The sequence below is a fragment of the Rhinolophus sinicus genome, chromosome 9 (assembly GCF_057876585.1).
Source record: "Rhinolophus sinicus isolate RSI-liver-muscle chromosome 9, RSI-T2T, whole genome shotgun sequence".
In the NCBI taxonomy this organism is placed as follows: domain Eukaryota; kingdom Metazoa; phylum Chordata; class Mammalia; order Chiroptera; family Rhinolophidae; genus Rhinolophus; species Rhinolophus sinicus.
Window position 1 is genome coordinate 34,704,288 of NC_142509.1, and position 22,399 is coordinate 34,726,686.

The 22,399-nt window shown below is 40.4% G+C and overlaps 1 protein-coding gene across 1 annotated transcript in view; it reads left to right on the top strand.

Moving 5' to 3' along the window:
* The first annotated feature begins 16,176 nt into the window (after positions 1-16,176).
* PPTC7 (protein phosphatase targeting COQ7) overlaps positions 16,177-22,399 on the top strand; it is a 35,046-nt gene continuing 28,823 nt past the window's right edge. The window contains exon 1 of the mRNA XM_019734081.3: positions 16,177-16,696. Within this exon, the coding sequence (XP_019589640.1) occupies positions 16,471-16,696 (226 nt within the window). The 5' untranslated portion in view covers positions 16,177-16,470. The remainder of the gene's footprint in view (positions 16,697-22,399) is intronic.

The following is a 22,399-nucleotide window of genomic DNA, read 5'->3' on the forward strand; positions in this document are numbered from 1 at the left end:
CCATAACTCTAAATCCAGCACTATTGTTTTTTAAAAACCTGTTTACTTCTAGATACTTTCTTTTCTATTCCTTAATATCTGTGACTCACTCTGTCCTATTTTCTGTTTTGAAATTTTAGGCTGTTAGATTAAATTTTGATAAAGTGCCCCTCGGCTCTAACACTTTCATCTTTATGCTTTATGGTTTAGGAAATAATCTCACCACCCCGTTTGTCCACTCTCAGATACTTGGTAGATGGCCCAAACGTAATTTTATTACAGTTTAGAAAATCGAAATGAGGGTTGAATCACCTCAGATCCATTTTGCAAACCTTGGGAATGCTGAAACTTTTCATTTCACAGGTGACCCATTCCTGCCAGGCTTTTTTCATCTTTCAACCCAGATGATCCTTTCTCCCTTCCTTCTCCCCTGGCCTTGGTAGGTTCCCTTGTTAGGATGGAAGGACACAAGGAAGGGCTAAGATTTCCATATTTTGTCCAAAACTGCAACATTTAGGTTGTGGGTTAATGTTTGTGATTAAAAATGTCCATCTGTTTCTCCTAGATTATTGGCATTCTCAATTCCTCATAGTCTGTGCCAACATTGGGAGGAATCAGGACAGTTCAGCTTTTTGGAATTTTGTACTTGGAAGCTGCCGCATATGAGGAGGCTGAAAACAAACCAAAGACAGAAGTACTAGCTAGGCAGAAAAATAGCTAAGGCTGACTTTACCAGGCAGGGTTAACCAATTGGTCTTGGTCTTTCCTGTGGTTTGGGATGAATTGGTTATTATTATTATCGCTAGAGTCATGGTTTCTAAGCTGTCTAAAATTAGGTATCCAGTTTTTCCTATGATTAAGTATATCTACCCATCTTTATTCATCTGAGCCAAACATTTTATGAATAAGGAGGCAGAATCATCAAGCTTTATAAAGGGATTGCTTAGAGCTATAGGGCGGTCCAGGCTGTGTAAGGACAAAGGATTGACTCTACTGTTTTGATTGAAGTGAGCAGTCTAGTAATTGATTTCTAGATCAGCACCCAGAAGAAAACAATCCTCAACTTCTCTCCTCCTCCCATTCCCCATGTGCTTAGTCAACCACCAGTACTATTCTTACTCTTCAGATGTTTTCTGAAACATGAGGGCAAGAAGGCCTATGGAGCAGACTTCACTATCTTGAAAGGTTTCAAATATACACGTTTGACCTTTTCTGAAAATGAGGTTATAAATACGGTCACAGACAGGAATGAAATAAGAATTCCTTGTTTATCAGACAACTTTAAACTTGCATCCTATTAGACTATACTGCAGTTTGAATAAACTAGTTAGCTTTTTAAGAATCATTGTTGTTTTTATTATTTTCAGATGAAGCATTTCAATCACAATGAAAGGTACAAAAAAGAACACTGTACACTGGACCAAGACCATGCAGATTAGAACTTTTGTCATATTTACCCCACATTTCTTTTTAGTTTTATTGAGGGATAACTTATATACAGTATAAAGTTTTGGGTACAGTTTCTGATATCCAGGCTTTTCTCATGCATCAATGTACAGTTTTTTTGGTGTACAGTTTTATGAGTTTTAACAAACACATACAGTCATGTGATCCCAACCACAATCAAGGCATAGAACAATATTACCACTCCCAAAAGTTCCCTCATGCCCCGTAATAGTCCCTCCCGCCATCCCAGCCCTTGACAACACTGATCTATTTTCTATCCCTATGGTTTTCCCTTTTCCAGAGTGTCACATCAATGGAAGCATAGAGTATGCAGCCTTTTGAGCCTGACTTCTTTCACTTAGCTTAATGCCTTTGAGATTCATCCATCTTGCATGTATGAGTATCAACAATCCATTCCTTTGATGATGATGATGATGATTGTAAAAAAAACATATAACATTAAATTTGCCATCTTAATCATTTTTTAAGTGTACAATTCAGTACTGTTAAGTGTTTTCACATTGTTGTGCAACAGATGTCTAAAACTTTTTCATCTTACAACACTGAAACTCTGTAGCCACTAAACACTAATTCCACCTTCACCTTCCCCCCAGCCCTTGGTAACCACCTTTCTACTTTCTATTTCTTTAATTTTGACTACCTTAGCTACTTTATATGAGTGGAATCATACAATACTTGTCCTTTTGTGACTGGCTAGTTACACTTAACATAATGTCCTCAAAGGTCATCCAGGTGATAGCAGGTAACAGGATTTCCTTATTATTTAAGGCCACATGACACTCCATTGTAGGTATATATCACATTTTCTTTATCCTTTCATCCGTGGATAGACATTTGGGTGGCTTCCACCTCTTAGCTATTGTGAATAATGTTGCTATGTACATGGGTGTGCAAATATCTCTTTGAAACCCTGCTTTGAATTCCTTTGGACATATACCAGAAGTAGGATTGCTAGATCAAATGTAATCTATTTAAAATTTTTTTAGGAACCTCCATACTGTTTTCCATAATGGCTGCACTATTTTACATTCCCACCAACAATGTACAAGAGTTCCAACTTTTCCACATCCAACATTTGTGATTTTCTCTTCTTTTGATAGTAGCATCCTGACAGGTGTGAGGTAATTCTCACTGTGGTTTTGATTTGAGTTTCCCTAATGATTAGTGATGTAGAGCATCTTTTCTTGTGCTTATTGGCCATTTGTATGTCGTCTTTGGAGAAATGTCTATTCAAGTCCTTTGCCAATTTTTTAATCAGCATTTTGTTATTGCTGAGTTGTAGGAGCTCCTTATATATTCTGGATATTAATCCCTTATCAGATATATGATTTGCAATCATTTTCTCCTATCCCATAGGTTGCCTTTTCACTGTTGAATGTTTCTTTTGATATACAGAAGTTTTTTAGTTTGATGTAGTCCCATTTGTCTATTTTTCCTTTTGTTGCCTGTGCTTTTGGTGTCATAGTCAAGAAATCATTACCAAATCCAATGTTCAAGCTTTTCTCTGATGTTTTCTTCTAGGAACGTAATAGTTTTAGGCCTTGCATTTAGGTATTTAATCCATTTGAGTTAATTTTTGTATATAGTGTCAGGTAAGGGTCTAACTTCAGTCTTTTGCATGTGGATATCCAGTTTTCAACCATTTGTTGAAGAGATTGTCCTTTCCTCATTGTGTAGTCTTGGCACCCGTGTTAAAAATCAGTTGGCCATATATGCAAGAGTTTATTTCAATCCACTCCTTTTTATTGCTGACAAGTTTTCCATGATGGATATGTGACAATTTTTTCTTTGCCAGTTGAAGTAATTTGAGATTTTCCAGTTTTTGGCAATTACAAATAAGACAATTTTTAAACATTCACATACAGGTTTTGTGTGAGCATGCATTTTCATTGCTCTTGGGTACATACCTAGGAGTGAGATTTCTGAGTTGTGTGGTGGGTGGATGTTTAATTTCACAAGAAACTGCCCAACTTTTTCCAAGGTGACTGTACATTTTGCATTCCCACCAAGAATGTATAAGATTTCCAGTTGTTCCACATGCTTATGAAAACTTGGTATGTTCAGTTTTGTTTTCATTTTCATTTTTAGCTATTCTAATAAGTGTGTTGGTATCTCATTGTGGGTTTATGAGTTGGCTTTAGTAAATTTAATCATCGTGTAATAGCATATTTACCTTGCATTTTAACTTTGGGATGCCTAAAGCATTTGTTAAATGAGGAAATGAATTCTTCATTTTTCTGTAGACAAAGAGCCTCAAAAAAATGGAAGTGAGCTCACCTCTTGGTACCACCGAGGGCCCCTGCTCTGCCCCCCCCCACACTTCTATTTCTGTTTCTGTGTCGTAAACATGTTTTCATCATTGTCCTCAGGACCTGAAGGTCGTTCCGCTTTCATTCACCCCTTCCTGGCAGCATGTTAGTAAATTCTTCTTGTGGCCTGAACCTGCTTCATTTTGCCCTGTCATGAGGTCAGGCATTTCTGCTACAGCTTGTTTCAAAGCATATATCTTTGGTTAAACCCAAATATGTTGGAAAGAGTGTGGAGACCAGAGAAAAGCAAATACAAGATTGGATAAGCCTATGTCAGAAGTATCAACCTCACATTGCTGAAGCATGTTTTCCATGCCCAAAATAAGAACCGTCTGACAAGAATGTGAGTAGTTATGAAGACAATGAAAAATTGGAATGTCTTGAAAACTTCAGAGTTATTGTGGTCATAGTCATGAAAACTTTGGGTGGAACAAACCCTAATTCCAAGACCCCAGAATCTCTGATCTATATTACTGTCAATGTATTATGGGGGGAAAAAAGATGGCCTAATGAGAAAAGATGAAGTTTCTCTAGGTCTGTTTGGACAAAGACTCAAATTGATACCTGTTTTTTTATGGAGGTCATTTGTGAATTCCTTAAAACAAATAATGAAAGTCCCTCCAACCTGAATTCAGCCACAGGTTCTCCCGCAGAGGGTAGCTGCTTACTATAATGGGATAATAAAATATCAGTCATATTTTAATTTCTGTCCCCTCCCCATGTGAATCAGCCTAAAAGTTTCTTCTTCAAATGTTCTCTGCAAAACATAAGAAGCTGGTAATTGTAACAGTTTTGGCAAAGAGGAAGGAAGGAAGGAGAGTGACTCTTCACTCTATTGTGCATATATTACTTTTCAAATAAAAACTAATTTTTAAATTTAATAACCACAACAATAAAACACATTTAAAAAACATATGTTCCCTCTTTTAATCATATCATTCCTAAGGTCCATTAGTGGCAGCACTTGGAAAATAGAGCAAAATTCCTTCCCTCCTGCCAGCCTTGCCTAATGTCTACTGCTTAAACTAGACTCGAAAGCAAATTATAAAACTTACGAACATTTTTCAAGTCTAAAAAAAAATTAGAGTCCAGCAAATACTAAAAAAAATTAGACTCCAGAAGTCTTCTACAATTGTACTATAAGGAGTGTTTACTTTGAGGAATTAGTGAAAATACATCTCACTGTTCTTAAAAAAATTTTTTTAAGGGATGGCACAGAGGGGGAGACCACTTGGCTGCCAAGGTAACTTCTGTTTGGTCACTTGTCACCGTGATTTGGAGGCTGGCCCTCAGTTTTGACATTTCAGAAACAATCTTTCCAGATCAGCCCAAGATTACTGGATCACCAAGGAGGCAGACTTGCATAAATTTTGGAGCAAGATCAATGTGAGTTAATCCAGTTCCATCTCTTAGTAGCAAGTTACCTAATCTCTCTGATAAAATCCATCATGCTGATATTTCCAATTAAACTAAAAACTACAGGGGTTTTACTTAACCACATTGATCTTACATATGTATTTCTTTTCTCCCGCACCATAAAGATTGCTTCTCAACAACTCCAACATAAATTTATTTTGTGCTTTGTGCTAAAAGGCACACTTAGCATAGTGCTGAGTCTCCGAATAACATTACTAATACTGTCACCAAACACGTGATTATTAAAAAAACAGGTCCAGATATTTTCTAGCTGCAGACTTTCATATAATCCCTCTGTTTTTAGCATGTTACCTCACCTCCACCCTTTTCTCTAACTGCTATCTCTGAACCTAGAGCTTCTCTGTTTCAAGGCCTCCAAAAAATAAATCAAGGCCCCCCCGATCTTCTGAGGGGGTTGCAGCAAGGAGTACAGGAGGGGAACCTGGGGTTCACAGTTCCTAGTACATACATACAATTAACCTGTTTTCAGGCCCACCTATCCCCCCAGGTACCTGGGACCTTTGATTCCTGAGCCTTTCTGGGCTTCAGCAGCTCCAACTGGCTTGCTCCTCACTGGCATCTCGTTCTGCAAGATCAAATGTTTCTCCACTCAAAAAATAAAAACAAAAAAGAATAAAAAGCAAAAGAGAAAAAATAATGTTTCTCCACTCAGTTAAATCATCCATCCATCCACTTTCTATCTTCCAAAACGGATTTGCCATCTCTCATGAGCAGTCATCTTCTCTCCCGTTCTCTGTGGGCTTAGACCTTTTGGATTCCTTTTCTGTCATTTTAGCAGTATTTCAGGAGACAGCGGTGATAACTGCATGGGTTCCATCTACCATGTTTCTGTATGGGTCATGTAAACATCTTCTGTATCAGGCATAGATAGGGTATATGATCAGGCATAGATAGGGTGAAATGATTAAAAGCACACATTCTGGAGCCACGGTGGTGAGAATCAAACCCCTAGTTCTGACACTTGCTAGCTGTGTAAGTTCAGGCATGATTTCTGTGCTCAGACTCTCCATTTATAAAGTGGGGATAATAGGGGTACCTATCACAAAATTGTGTGTGTGTGTGTGTGTGTGGCATAGCGCTGGGCACTTATTAAGCATCCCAAAAGCTAAAAAGTGTTATCAAAGAACGGGTTCAGGGTTCCTTAATTGCAAAGGACAAAATGATGTTGATTAATTCTGCCTAAAAGTAAAGGAGAACATTCTCCTGTCATCGTGCCTTGATGTTAACTGTATTTCTGAATCTTGCAGTTTCACTTTTTCCCTGCAGGTGGCAGCCTTCATCACCAAAACTTCGTTCCTCGCGCGGCTGACCCTAAGGGGGAAAACCTATCTTTATTCTTTCATTAGCTCTAGCGTTCACTCAACAAATATTTACTGAGCACCTACTGTCTGCCAAGGGTCAGGAAACAGCAGTGGTCAAACACATGCCGTCATTGCTTTCTCAGAACTTAATAGTTTGCAACAGCTCTGGAACTGAGTTCAGAGGTGAGAGAACCCCCCCTCATCCCCCAAAAAGACCTTCCATGTGAAAGTACTTGAATGAGGCACAAGCCCTACCTAACTGGAATCCTTACTCAGAAATAGAATGCCCTCTTTAGCAAAAATGATGCTGTAAAGGACATTAGTTAATACCAATAATTTTTCAGGCCTGCTTGCACTTAAAAGGCTTTCGTAAGCACCACCCTCAGAGAAAAGTGTTGGGAGGCTAAGGGGCATTGAGATAGTCACCAATGCAGAAAGGGGGTGTTGGAGTCGGTGGACAGAAGGATTTAGGAATTATAGGCCAGAGATAACTCTCAAAATGTCCCCCCAATTTTTAAGCCAAACATCTCCTTTAGAAAAAATATTACCTAAACTTTGGAAACAGGCCAAAAGAGGGCAGCAGAGTTCTTTCTATGTCGTCTAGGACATACTTGAACAAGCCCACCCAAGGATTAATTTTCTAGCAGGAGTAGACAAACTTTTTCTGTAAAGGTCCGGTTAGTAAATATTTTAGGCTTTCAGGTTATATGTTCTCTGTCAACTACTCAACTCCGTCATCTTAGTACTCTCATTGTAGAACAAAAGCAGCCTTACACAATATGTAAACATATGGGTGTGGCTGTGTGTAATAAAATTATTACAAACAAACGCAAGCAGCAGGGCCAGATTTGGCCCACTGGCTATATGTGTAGGCCACGGAATGTATTAGGTTGGTGTAAAAGTAATTGCGGTTTTTGCAATTATTTTTAACCTTTTAAACCACAATTACTTTTCACCAACCTAGTATCTTTGTTTGCCTAGGTATTTACTGTTGATTAAAGGCTTAGGTTTTTGTCTGGTAGAGTTTCAAGTTATTTCTCTTGTACAAAAAAAAGAACCCAGAAGCTTACAGCTTTTAATACTCTTCGAAGATTAACCAGTTTTATATCTAAGTTTCCTACGTCTTCAAATATCTACTTCCTCAAAATGCTCTCTGAATCAGCTTTCCCGTCTTACTGTTTCCTCTTTGACAAGTTGAATAAATTTTTGACATGTGTTCATTCTCTATTTGAATGAGTCAGGTATTAACTTTTGACATTGTTTGTTATACTTTCGTTGTTCCCTAGAAATTAGCAGTAAAACCAGTTAACTAAGAGCTTTGTGTTGTCATGGAGGGTAGCAAAGAAAGAAGGAACTTAGGAACAGCATTTCACTATGTTGTCTAACTCAGAGTAGAGAAGCCCTTGTATGGGAGACAGAGTTTTTGTGCCTTTGGCAAGGAATAAAAAAAAGCCCATATAATTTCCCCCCAAATTCCCTTCCCCTCAGCCCAAATAAAGCATAATTCTTTATATTTCCAAAAATGGACTATGTGAGGAATCATTCTAGTCCAATTTCTCCATATCCTTAGTAATATTTGTTACTTTATTTTTTTAATTATTTTATAGTGACCATAATAATGTGAGGTGGTATCTTTTGTGATTTTGATTTGCATTTCCCTAATGATTAGTGATGTAGAGCATCTTTTCTTGTGCTTATTGGCCATTTGTATATCTCCTTTGGAGAAATGTCTAGTCAAGTTCCTTACCCTTTTTTTTTAATCCCTTTGTTGTTGTTATTGTTGTTAAGTTGTAGGAGTTCTTTGTATATTCTGGATATTACACCCTTATGAAATATATCATTTACATATATTTTCTCCTAGTCCCTGGGTTGGTTGCCTTTTCACTCTGTTGATTGTTTTAAATTTTGATGTAATCCAATTTATCTATTTTTTCTTTTGTTGCCTGTACTTTTAGTCAGATCCAAGAAATCACTGCCAAATCCAATGTCATGAAGCTTTTCCCCTATTTTTTTTCCTAAGAATTTTATAATTTTAGCTCTCATGTATAGGTTTTTGATCCATTTTGATGAACTTTTAACTTTTACTGTAATCAAACTGATTAAATTTTTCCTTAACAATTAGTGCATTTCATATATTATTGAAGCCATCATTTTTTATCTCAATTCTTTGTTTTCTTTTGCAAGTTTTAACAATTTGCTTTCACCCCCTAAAACTTACTCTTTTATATGGTGTGAGTTGGGGATTTAGTTAAATTTTTTCCAGAGGGATAACCTGTGTTCTCACACCATTTAAAAATATCTTCTTCCCACTAATCTGAACTATCACCTGAACTTCTTCTCAAGTTTTCATGTATACATGAGTCTCTTCTCCCTGTTAATATCTGCCTACATGAGCCTTCCAAAACTCATTTCCCTTTCATATCTATCTGGTCTGTTCACTAAGATCACAGTTCTAGCTCTTAAAAATCCGTCTTCATCCAGTTGAGTCAGTCAACCAGTCTTTTTGAATTTGTTTTTCACTTTTCCACTGGTTCTGTTCTGGTCGCATGACAGAAGCATATTTTGAAAAACAACCTCATTTCCCCCTCATTTCCTGAGCAAACTTGTTTCCCAGAAACAAAGTCTTCTTGGCATATCTGCATTAACTGCCTTCTTTTGGGTTTTCATTAGCTTTCTCTACCTCAACCCACAAAGAAACATATCTCCTATATAATAAAAGCCCTGCCCTTTCCAATTGGTTTCATTAATAAAATATACCCCTATTCTACGGGCAAGATCAGAGCCTGGATTCCCCAAATCCAAAGCCATGATCAAGGCTTATACAATTAATGAATCAGAGCCCACATGGGATCTCAGTAGTCAGGCGAGCCTGACCAGCATGTGACAAGCCAAAAGGAGTAGAGAGATCAGCCCCCCCGCAAGTCTTGCTCATGGTCCTGAGTGAAGCTCAGAACCACCTGTGGAAGAACAGATTTGGGGCTGCTAACTTTGTGGCATCCGCCCACAACCTGTGTTCGCACTATAAAAAAGCTACAATCTCACAAACAAGAGCTCTGTCAAATATGTATGATTTAGTTGCCTTTCCTGTGTAAAGTCCAGCCTAAAGCTTTGCTGAAAGACATGTTGTGAGAAGCAAAAACCTTCTGTCCACCAGAGCTGAAATGTTGGTAAGCTAAAGCTCTACCGTCTTTAACGTAAGTGTCCCTGGGACAGAAAGATTTTTTTCCCCAATCACCTAACCCCTGCTCCAGCAGTCTGCTGAGGTCAAAACTGCTCACACGGGCTAGGTCGAGGCCTGCCCCAGAGGCCCTTGTACTCAGGCCTCTGCCAGTTAAAATCCTGCTGCATAACTGGAGGTGGCCCAAACTGCCCAGGTCAAGAATCCACTTGACTCCCAATTACCTTTAAGCCCAGAGCCCTGACTGCCTCAGAAACTTGATCTCCATGTGTTATTTTAGCCCCAAATGTCAGCCCTCATGCTCGCCTCTCAAAGTTTTCCGAAGACAAAATGAACATGTTGGGGGTTTATGGGGTGATAATTAATTACACCCTTCTTGGCTTTTCTAAGTTCTAAATCCACTGAGAAGTAGATGTATGAATCAGGCAGCCAGAGGTCAAAAGTATCAACTATTGATGAGGCCGAGAGGAGAACATGGCTTCATCGTGTACTCAGTCCTCTGTGGATCACTTTGATTCACCCCTGTCACAGGCTGGGTCACTGCAAGCCTCCTCCAGAGGGACAGGCTCCTCATCGTGGAGGAGGAAACAGGTGTAGCCAAAGGTCAAGCCACAGCAAGAAAGAAAGAAGAGAAAGGGACTGGGCAACACTCTCAGCATCTTTTCCCAAACCCACCAAATTACTCCTCATCTCATGAAAGAGGTCAGAAGTTTTCCCTCAGTAGTTTTTCTGCTAAGGAGTGGAAGTTCCCGCTCTTCTATGTAAATAAGCAGAAGATAAGTTCCCTGCTAACAGCTGCCTTTGGTTTGTGGTCTTCTTCTTGTCTCAATAGTTGTAGCCATGGTACCTAGATCACAAGATGTGTTTGTCAGGATTCACTGCATCGCAAGCCAAACTCAAAGCAACTCAAGCAAAACGGAATTAATATGAGTTCGGGGACTGATCCTTCTTCAGGTAAAGCTGGATTCAGGGCTTTGATCAATGTCACGAGGCCTGTTTCTTACCATCTCTAGGCTCTGCTTCTCTCTGCTTTGCCTTCATTCTCAGCCTGGCGCTTCCCAAGAGGTGGCATGGATGGCTGCTGTAAGCTGCTCCAAGCTTGCATTCTACCAGCTTAAAAACCCGAATGAGAATTTCTCCTTAATGTTATCAGAAAAATCCCATAATGGAGCTTCACATGCTTAGCTTGGGTCATGTGCCTTCTCTCTGGACTAATTACTGTCACCAAGAGAATGCAGTGCTGATTGATCAGACCTGTGTTATGTGTTCACCTCTGGTCCAGTTCCACTCAATCTGCATGAGCCAACGGGGTGTTGGCTTATTTATTCCTCCAAAAAAAATCAAAATACTATTATCAGAGAATAGGGGAGGTGGATTCTAGGTGGGAAAACATGACCATCACACATGATGCAAAGCAAGATGAGTTCAATGGAAAGAATAGCTTCTCCAACACAGGACATGGTCATACCAGACCCCAAAATAAATAATATTACAAAGAAAAAAAAAAGAATAGCTTATGGCCAGTTCCTTCAAAGGCGCTTTGCAGGACAGGCACCTAGTTTCTGAATACCTCTCCAGTTCAGCTCAGCTCCACCCATTAACTTCCTATGGAATGAATATTTTACTTGCCCCCTTTCCTGAGCTGTGAAAATAAGTTACTTGTTCTATGTGATCTCTAAGTTTCTTTTATTCGATAGCATTCACTTATTGGGTATTTATTTAGCACCTAATATTTACCAGGCATTGTTCTAGACACTTGAGATAAAATAGTGAATCAAATAGACAAAAATCCTACTCTTGTGGAACTGACATTTTAGTTAGGGAGGAACCAAACAATAAACAAAATAAATAAGTCCTATGTGCTATGAAGAAAAACGCAGACGAGACTCTTGGATGGTCGTGTGTTTAAACAGGTGGTCAGAGCAGATGATACAGGTAAAGCACGTGGTAAGTGTTCAATTTACGGTATCTATTGTTCTCACTCTCATTACTATTCTTATTATTGCTATTATTTTATTTGTTATTATTTTATTATTACTAGCATATTAAAAGCACTTGGTGGCCTCCCCCTTGGTGTCTCCAGCATTAAGTATCCTCTGCAATAGGTCCTAAACTATTTTTTTAATTAACATTTTTGCTGCGACATTTGTCTATAGTTGAATGATATTTCCATGGCTCTGAGTGTAGCATTCGACTTTACCCCATGAGCCTAGCGTTGTTCTATTAATAGAAAGGAAGTTTAGGAAAGCAGATGTGCATTTTTCTATATTTCTGTGTTTTTCTTTTTTTAAATTAAAGTTTATTGGGGTGACAATTGTTAGTAAAGATACATAGATTTGAGGTGTACAATTCTGTAATACATCATCTATATCTCACATTATGTGTTCACCACCCAGAGTCAGTTCTCCTTCCATCACCATACATTTGACCCTGTTTACCCTCTTCTAGAAACCCCCTCCTGTGTCTTCCAAGACTGAATGACAATACGAAATTTTTATACTTTAAAGTAATCATTTAATAAAATACATCACCTTAACTGTATTTACTTAAAAATATAAATATTGTAATTATTTTCCCTGGATTTTTGACATGTTGGGGAACAAAGTTGAAATCAACACAGTGAAAAGGTTAACACGAAATTCACATACCACAACATTCTCCTTTGTCAAGTTTACAGTTCAGTGTTTTTTAGTATATTTATAAGGTTGTAGAACATCATCACTAATTGCAGAACATTTTCAGCATCCCCAAAAGAAACCTCACACCCATTAGAAACCACTTCCCATTCCCTCTTTCCCCACAGCCTCTGGAAATCTTACTAATCTGCTCTCTGTCTCTGTGAGTTTGCCTATTCTGGACATTTTATATAAATAGCATCATACACTATGTAGTCTTCTGGGACTGGTTTCTTTAATGTAGCATCATGTTTTCAAGGTTCATCCATGTTGAGGCATGTATCTATCAGTACTTCATTCCTTTTTATGACCTAATAATTCCTAAACTATTTTCCTAGCCCCGTTTCTCATGATTCCCCATTCAAACCGTAAGGTTGAGTGGCACTACTTGTTCTTTTCCAATCACGCTCTGCATTCGTTGAGTTTCCATTTCTTCCTCTTGGAGTGGCTATACCCCCTCCTCAGACCTCTGTCTGTCCATTCAGGCTTCTCACAAATGCCACATCTTCATGAGGTGCCTTGTGTTCTCTGGCCCCAGTGGGTCCCATTCTCCTCCCCACACTCCTCCTTTATTTCAACCTATGGTGCTTATTTTCTCTATACAATTACTTAATTTTAACCTTCCTACTACACTGCGATGGCCACCAACTGTTTTTTTGGTGGGTTTTTTTATCATTAGCCAAAAGCCTCAGACATAACAAATGCTCACCAGATATTTATTCACTTGCATGACATTGGCTCTAAAATGGGAGTGCTTTTGTCCCTTAGGGTAACTACGTTTGGCAATATCTGGAGACATTATTGGTTGTCCCATCTAAGAGGCGAGGCGTGCTGCTGGAATCTAGTGGGTAAGGCCAGGATGCTGCTAAGCCCTTTCCAATGCACAGGACAGCCCCCACAACAAGGAATTATCTGGCCCCAACAAGGAATTAATAGTGCCAAAGTTGAGAAAACTTGCCATAAACGCATTAGTGCTCCGTTTGAATAAGTTAGCAAAAAATCAGTTGAGATCAGTGAATCAGTCTGGCAGAAAACCTCACTAGGGAATTCTTGCCTTTCTTTTCTTTTTTTGGAGCTGGGGTGACTGCAGTGCAAAGCTCTTTCCTAATGCCACAGAGGTGCCCTTGGAGCACAGATGGTATTTTCACCACTTGTTCGCCTCTCAGAGTGACAACTGACCTCTCAGGAATCCTTGAAGTGCTGAGAATGTAACTCTGTTAAGGAAGAAAACTAGTAGGGCTTTTTAAGTCTAGTAAAATGTCAAGAGTGAATTGTGCTGGAGGAGGGCAAGGAAAGGTTTTGTTTTGTTTTGTTTTGTTTTTTCAAACTACCATCTCCTGGCTTCCCCGCGATGGTGAAACTTTTCAGAGCTGGCTCTGGAATAAATGATTCAAGGGAACCTGAGGCCCTATCTCCTCTCCTTTCCAAAAAGTGCAAAGGAGCTTTGAGAAAGGATTCTGTTCACATTGTGCTTCAGTGAGCAACTCATTTGCAGGAAACTCAAGGCACCCATATCATTTAACTGTGAAAACAGCAGACCCATCAGAGCAGAGGTTACCCACTTCTGAGTTACAGCTTATGTTCCTGCTCATCTCATCCGACCAGTTCTCGTGAGTGACACAGACATTTGTAATACAGACCCTGAAAATGAAAGGCAGGGGCAGTCTGAAGGAGTTTGACGAGACAAGGAATAGGGGCTGAAATGCTATTTTAAAAAGTTTGTCCTTGGGGTAGAATTACCTGACAGCCTGGCTGGGATTTGGTAGTGGTGTGTGTGCTTGAAAGAACAACCTTTAGCACAGCTGGCTTAGACATAAATGCCAAGTAGAGGATCTGTGAGGCTCCACCCCTTCTTCTGGGCGCTCTCCAATTCTTGTGGGCCATAAAAAATAGCAAGGTGTGATTGCATGCTTGGGATCGCTATATATTTATCCAGTAAATGAACTTTTTTTGGTCTACATATTTGACAAAATGCCACTCACTATGTGAAGTGATTTATTCAGTCCAATTTTGATGAAAACCCATAAGGACAGAAACATATAGAGTACTTAGCACACTGTGAACCACAAAAGTGTTTAATGATACAGTAATTAGGATAATGGAATAATGTGCTTTGAGTGGATGGATGGCAGGACTTTAGATGTATTAAGAAAGGTATAAAAATAATCATTTATTTAAAGCATGAGATGGGAATTCCCAGAGAAACTACAGTTCTGTCAAAAGTGAACTGGAAAAGGACCAATGCTTTTGGGTGATACATATTTATGTTTCAATAAAATTAAAAATTCCAAATTTTATCACTTGCCTCAAATCGCAGTTTTCTCTTATTTGTGAACCCCATTGAATCATTCCTTTATTCAGCAAACATTTTTATATTATTTATAGTTCCAATTCAATTTTTCCTTCTTCAACAAATATTTACAAACTGCCCTACTGTGTGCCAGGCATTGCATTAGATTCTAATAATACAATGGCAAATGATCCTTGCTCTTGGGGAACTTAGGAAGTAGTGAAATATTCATGCATTCTTTCATTCATTCACTATTTATTTACTGTGTGCCCATTGCTTCTCGGCCTTTTGGCCAAGATCAAGTATTCACTGTGTGCCCATATGTTCTGGAGCAAACAAAGAGCACAGGACCTGCAGATAACGGAATTACATTCTAGGGGGTAGAAGGAAGAGCAAGAGCAAAGGCCCCGAGGCAGCTGTGAGCATGGCTAGAGCCCAGTTAGTGAAAGGGACATGATACCAAATGGGGTCAAGACATACGCAAACGGTAGGTTATATACAGCACCACCAGGCATGGCATGTAATCTGAATGTACATTAATACACACCTACAAATATATCACACACATTTGGTGAGCTAATTTTCCCATTAGATTACAAACTCCCCATTAAATTTAGTTATTAGTCAACCTAAATAATTTCAGAAGAAGGAGGCTTATAATAATAAAAATCTGGATGTCTTTGTAATATCTTTGTTAGGGGTGGGCTGAGAGCTTTAAAAAAAAGTGGGGGAGCTCTCTTTCTTGCCAAGGGCTGTCCTTTTGACCAGAAGAGGTGGCAGCGGTGGAAGGAGAGAGGAAAAGGTGTAATCTTTGTGAATCTTTGGTACTGCATGACTCTCTGGGCACCCAAACCAGCAGCTGGGAGACCTGCTTAGTCAGGTGGATTCTACAGAAAATTAAGATTTGGGGCCTGGAATTTTTTTATTCTCAGTTTGGCAGAATCATCTACGAAGTCTGAAACACTTCTGTGTGACATATCTGCAGTGATCTGTGCCATTATCTCCATCACTACCCCTTTTTCACCTCCCAGTCTGATAGGGACATATAAGTTTTTCGAATTTTCCTAAATATTGTGCAAAAAAGTTCTTTCCTGATTGCTGCCCCTAAACCCTTCCAATACATAAATTCTGGAGGTGTCACTAGATTTGTGTACTTCAGTTTCTTAATATATACATTACAGAATAATATTACATGACCTGACCATAGTTGCTTTCAGGTTTTACTTAAAGGATGGTAGCACTATTTAAAAGAACAGCCTTTAAAAGATATGGTTAAAACGGGAGAAAACTTTCAAACAGCTAACCTTAATTCTCAGTAACTTAAGTCCCGCGTCTGGGGAATCCTCTGACGTCCAGGATGCTAGGTAGTGAAGAAACTACAACTCCCAGAAGACATCGCGCTCACACTCTCTCCGCAAGCTCGACCTCGGAGACTGACTGCAAGGGGCACCGAGCCCGAGGGGCGGGGCTTTGGGATAAGGCGCGGGCAGTGGGCGTGACCGGAGGCGTGGCCATGAAGGGGGCGGTGCTGCCGGCGCGGCCCGGAACACGCTAGTGGAGCGGAAGATGGCGGCGGCAGCGGTAGCTGCAGTCGGGACCCTAACCGGGCTGAAGCGGAGGAGCCGTCGGCTTTGACCTCGCTCTGGCTCCGGTGCGCGCGGCGGAGCGTGTGCGAGGCCCCGCGCGTCGGGCAGGGGCGGCGGCGGCGAGTGCACGCCGCCCTGAGGAGCGCCCCGGCGGCGGCGCTGCTGCGGCTGAGGAGAGAGCCGGCTCCGGGCCTCCGCGTCCTCCTGCTCTCCGGGCCCCCCGCCTCCTCGGGGGGGCGGCGGCGGCGATGTTCTCAGTCCTCTCGTACGGGCGGCTGGTGGCCCGCGCCGTGCTCGGCGGCCTTTCGCAGACCGACCCCAGGGCCGGCGGCGGCGGCAGCGGCGGCGACTACGGGCTGGTGACGGCCGGCTGCGGCTTCGGCAAGGACTTCCGTAAGGGCCTCCTCAAGAAGGGTGCGTGCTACGGGGACGACGCGTGTTTCGTGGCCCGGCACCGCTCCGCGGATGTACTCGGTGAGTCCCCGGCCTGGTCCCCCCACCCCAGCCCTGCATCCGCTTCCCGGGGACTTCCCAGCTCCGGGCTTCCCCCCTTTCTCCCGGCGGGGAGTGGAGTCCGAGAGCCCGTAGTAGCTCGCAAGTAGGGAGCGCTTACTATGTCCCAGGCGTCGTGCCAAGCGCTCCGAGGTGTGTTTTCCGCTTGACCACCCCCGTTTTAGAGAAGAGGAAACTGAGGCGCAGAGAGGTTGAACCACGTGCTCAAGGTCACACCACCTGAGAATGTGACCAGTTTGTTTGAGTTCAGAGCCGCACTCTTAGTCACTGGGTTGTACCAACCCCGGACGACCTCGTCCCTTCCCCCAGGCGACACCTGCAGGCTCCTAACCCCCTCTTGCTCGCTCCCTCCCCCCTTCTCTGCGTGTCTCGGGAATCCCTGCTTTTTCGCGTGCTCCTGTCGCCACAACCCGGCCATGGACTGCGGGATCCCGAGCAGACAGACCAGACGCATTCTTTCGCCGCCTCGATTGTGACCATCCTTTTCCCGAGTCTCAGTCTCGCAGTGGGGACTGATGACCTGGTAAAAAAACACTCGCAGTGCATTATCCCAAACTGATGTTGCCCACTTGAGGTCACCTGGGATGGAAGAGTCTCCTTGACCCAAAATAGAATGGTCAAACTCTCTTCTAGACTGCAGCCTAGAAAGCCTTGAGAATTGGTTAAAGCCATTCAGGCCACAGGTGCTTCTGAAGGCCTATTCCGGTTAACACCTTTGGGGGTGGGAGACTTCGATGAGAGCTTGCAGAAGGGGGTCAATATAATTCAGAAACTTTACCATAATGTACGTCTTTGGAGACAATGTATAGGCCATAGAATCGTATGCCGTTAAATCTCTCTTACTATAAATAAAGCGCTTTGAAATTGAAGGACATGCTGTCATTGAACTTGGGTTCAAATGTCACTTTGGTTTCACTTCTCAGATGAGATTGAGTTTTTGATTACTTTAAATTTCACGTGCTGAAGCAAAGTTTGGCATCGGAACAAATGGTCCTGTAACTTTTTATGACAATAATTGGTTTTTAATTTGACCTCAGAATAACTGCATATTATTTTTGCTTGTACTACATGTAGTGTTTATGAACATGGAACTAAAAAGATTGTTCTCCGTTTAATTTATGAATGATCCCGTTACCTGGGTTGAAAAAGTCATTTAATGTTTAGGCAACACTCTTGACGTTAACTTTAAAAGAGCGAGAAAGCGACACAGACTCCTTAGAAGGTTGAGTTTGCAGATTGAAATCCTACAGATCCACTCTGAAGTCAGTTTGACCCTGACTCAGTATCTTTTTTAAAGAGCTGTCAGTGGCCCTCTTTTCCCATTACATTTAGAAGCACTTCACTCAATGAGCTTGTGACCTGTGCTGCTTTTTCAAATACCAGTCATAGTGCAACAGGATAGAAGATAATGAGCCACTAAGGTTCCCCCCTTATAAATCTCCTGTGTGCTGGCTTTTATGAAAGATTTGTGAAGTTTCAGTCAAACCCATTCTGGAAACAGTATAAATATACCATCCTGGGAGAAACCTGGCCTAGTTTGGTGCTCAGCTTTGTCACTAGCTCTGTGATCTGTGGTTTTAGGCAGGAGCCTCTCAGCTCCTTTTCCTTATCTAGACTAGAGAATGAAGGGATTGGACTATCCGACCCTCAAGGACTTCTTCTATCAGCTCATATTTTTTGTTTTGTTTTGAAATGACAACACCTTTGTTATTTTGTACCTGAAATAACAGACATTGCTTCCTGTCTGATTCATATGGGCACCTCCAGTAGGATTTCTTCTGTTTTATATCTGACTCTAAACCAATGGTTCTTAATTTTTCCTGGTTCACAGTCAGAATTTTTGACTGCTCAAGGGCTCATTCAGGGACTTCACTGACCTCATGAAGCCCATTCATGTACTATCTAGAGGTCCATGCATGGGTACCAGATTAAGAACCACAACACTGTGCCCCTGCTGAAAGGAATGCAGCGAGGCATAACCAGACAGATGGTTGCTTATGTGACCTAGGGATAGTCATATTTGGCAAAGAGCTGTTGAGAGAGAGACAGAGAGAGACAGAGAGAGATACATCAGGGGAAGACAGGTTCTCTAAGACTGTCCTATTTTGTAGGAGCTCTTCCGGAAATGTACCCTGGGAGCCACCTGAAACAACTTCTGAGTTGGCCTCATTTGATCTTTGGCTTCCACAAACCAGTACCTATGATGGTGACTTCTGCTTGATTGACACCATCCCATCACAGGTCTGGTTATCTCTTGCTGTGAAAGAGGTGGCGTCTCAGCGAATCTTTAATACTGCTTTTTACTCGAAGTTGGAGTTGTAAACTGATGTATTAAAAGTTATGTTGAAGAATAATGTTATGTTGAACCTCAGTGCTTTGCCCCTTCTAGTTCTATAGATAATTTGTTTTCTTTGGATTGACACTTGATTGCTACTAGTATCAGTGGAACTCACTGTAGTCATCGAGGACTACTTGACTGTGGAATGAAAGCTGTTTGTTTCTTTTTTCTATTAGAGAGAGAAAGCTGTTTTATTTCTTTAATTAAGACTTGATCTGTCCTATTAGTCATGCAGTGACTAAAAGTACTTGATGCTTTACAGCACTTCCGTAGCATCCCCTTGGATTTCTTGTAGGAAAAACCAACTATGATGGGTGTGGTGAGACATAGAAACCACTCCTATCCCCTGGAAAACTGGCCAAGGTGCTTTCTTTTTATTAGGTCCAACCCGAGTAAACCAGTAACAGCAGAAGCTTTGTGCACTTATCTTTTTCCTCCTTCCCTGTGGCTAGTAGTTCTCCTTATGACTGTATATGGTATGGATGCCTAAGTACACAAAAATATGAGAGCTGCTTAGTGTGTAATTGCTGGGCCTCCCGCAGCCCTAAGCTGCTTAACAATAGACTCAAAGCCTGTTGAGAGTTGTAAGACTTAGTAACCTTGGAGCCCATGCTTTCATTTTGCTGCTGAGAAAACGGTGGCCTACAGAGGGGCAAATGACTTTACTCAGGTTATTCTGCTGGTCGTTAATGGCAGAACCAGGACTCACACCAAGACTCCTGTTCCTGTCCTCCTTCCATTACAACACTGGTTTTCTTGACAAGATAGGTGAATTCAAAACCAGTCTGTCTTCTGGTACTGTTTGACCTTCTAATGCTTTCCTGCTTAAGGGTATATGTGTGTGTGTATGTTTACAACTTCTTGTTCATCCTGTGACTCATAATTAAAATGTAACAAAAGCTCTTGCATACTAAACCACAGTTTAGTGAAACCACTTCTTTAAAGAATGGCAGCACGGTCTATGCCATGTAAATTCTGACCTCTGGATGGTGAGTTGTAAAGTAATTCTTATAAAACTGTGGGTGTTTATTTAAGCTTGATTTAACTTGAAACCTTAAACAATTTCATGTTCTGGCCTTTGGATCTGATTTTGATTGTGGCCAAGTGTTTTTATGAGTAATGCCAGTCTTAAAAGTAGTAATTTTAGGTATAAAGATTATGCGAACAACGTAAAGATCAAAATTTTATTTAGGAAGCAAACAGATGAGGTAGAATTTGATATTTTTCTAACAGTCATGATAATTTTTATGTGTTTGGTAGAACCTCTATATCTGACGGTGAGTTGTCCTTTTAACAAAGTAGTCACCTTGGGAGAGTGTGTATGGGCACTAATTTCAGCTCTTCAAGAAGTCCTCTTTGGAATTTCCCTCAGCTAGATTTCAAGCTGTGTCAGGAAACCAGCCTTACTATTATATAGTCATAGTTTTTTGAAAGTCAAAATTCAGCCTGATCTACCTGTTGACAGCAGACTGACCCTGATTGCATTTCTAAAAATTGAGATACATAATTCACCTGCCATACATTCACCTTTCAAAGTAAAAAATTCAGTGGCATTTAATGCATTCACAGGGTTGTACAATCACCACCACTAGCTAGTTCCAGAACATATTCATTGCCCCAAAGAAGCCCCCTACCCATTAGCAGTCACTCCCCCTGTCCCCTTTTCCTTAACCCCTGGCAACAGAAAGTAGATTCTGACTCCATAGATTTGCCTCTTTTGGACATTTCATATAAATGGTATCATGTACTATGTGATCTTTTGTGTCTGGCTTTTTTCACCTAGCATATTTTAAAGGTTCACCCACATTATAGTATGTATCAGTACTTCATTCCTTTTCATGGCTTAATAATATTCCATTGTATGGATAGACCACATTTTGTTTGTCCGTTCATCTATTAATGGACACTGGGTTGTTTCCACTTTTTGGCTGTTGTGGTTAGTATTGCTGTGACATATTCATGTACAGGCTTTTGTATGAACGTACATTTTCCATTCTTTGGGTTATGTACCTACAAATAGAATTGTTGGATCACATTGTAACTGTAAGTTTATGAGGAATATAGGTTTTTTTTTTAACATTTCATATAGTTCTAATAGAATTATTTTATCCAAGAGAAAATATTTTTAAAGTGGAAGTAGTCATATATAAGTTCTAAGATCAACAGTGCCTTAAATATGCCTAATTTCATAACAATTTATGTACTTTGAAGAGAAAATGAATGTTAAGGAAGTGTGAGAGCTAAGGGTTTAGTTAAAAGAGCCTTCTAGAATTCATAGATACGGCAAGGTTTAAGAAGCCACTAACCAAAAAGAAACACAAAAAAACGGGTTACTGATTAGTTGCTGTCTGTCTTTTCTGAGTGTTCTTTCAGTCTGTAATAAATAAGATTAAGGGTTGATGGATAGAGGAATTTTGCTTGTGTTTTAAACTCCCTGATGTTTTTCACATTTTGCTATATAGATATATTGTACTTTTCATAGGTTTTTATAAGGCACATGATTTTTACAATCATTTCCTCATTTGTTAAACTGTCAGAGCTACTTTTCCTTTGTCCACAGTCTTTAACCTAGAGATTCTGGAGTTTAAATTTTCCTAAATTCTAGCTTCTCTCTCAATTTTGTTAATATCCTTCAGGAATTCTAGGTGAATCTTTTTTGTAGCGCAAGTAATTGAATTTTAAAAACATGACTTTTTATACTTTTTAGAAAATACATTTTTCTAAAATGGTGATAAATTATAGCAGAGGGTAGGAAGCAGATGTTAACTGGTTGTGGTGGAGGTTTTTGGTGGGGGTGAAGGGGCCTGGATGGGAGGAGACTGTTCCCTGAACTTTAGCACTGGCTTCTTGAAACGGCACAACATAACCTGACTGGTTGCAACCTATCCAAGTGGAGTTTGTACTCCTGTGTGACTCAGAAAGCACGGTGCCAGGTCAGAGTATCTGACCTACAACCATGTCCTTTGAATAGACGCTCATGTCAAATTCAAGCTAAATGTCAAATTCATTTTATGAAGGTGCCCCGTGCTTTTCAGGGAGGCCTCACCTCTAGGGCCTTGGGTTCAGAATTTTCAGGAAAATGATTTGGAAAAGTAAGTTAAGAATATTTTCTTTCCACAGAAATTTGATGTTTTAAACCAGAAGTTGTTGCCAGTTAAAAAACGGTGTGCCTTTAAAAGTTAGTGTCAGCTTTTTGTCTCAATTTAAGAAGTGATGCCCTGGATCCTTTTTTATGTCTTCAATAATAAAATTTAGTGATCTATTTTGTTTGGGAGTTGTTAAATATTTTAAAAATCTGATCGTTTTCTATTTCTCTGAGATCTAAC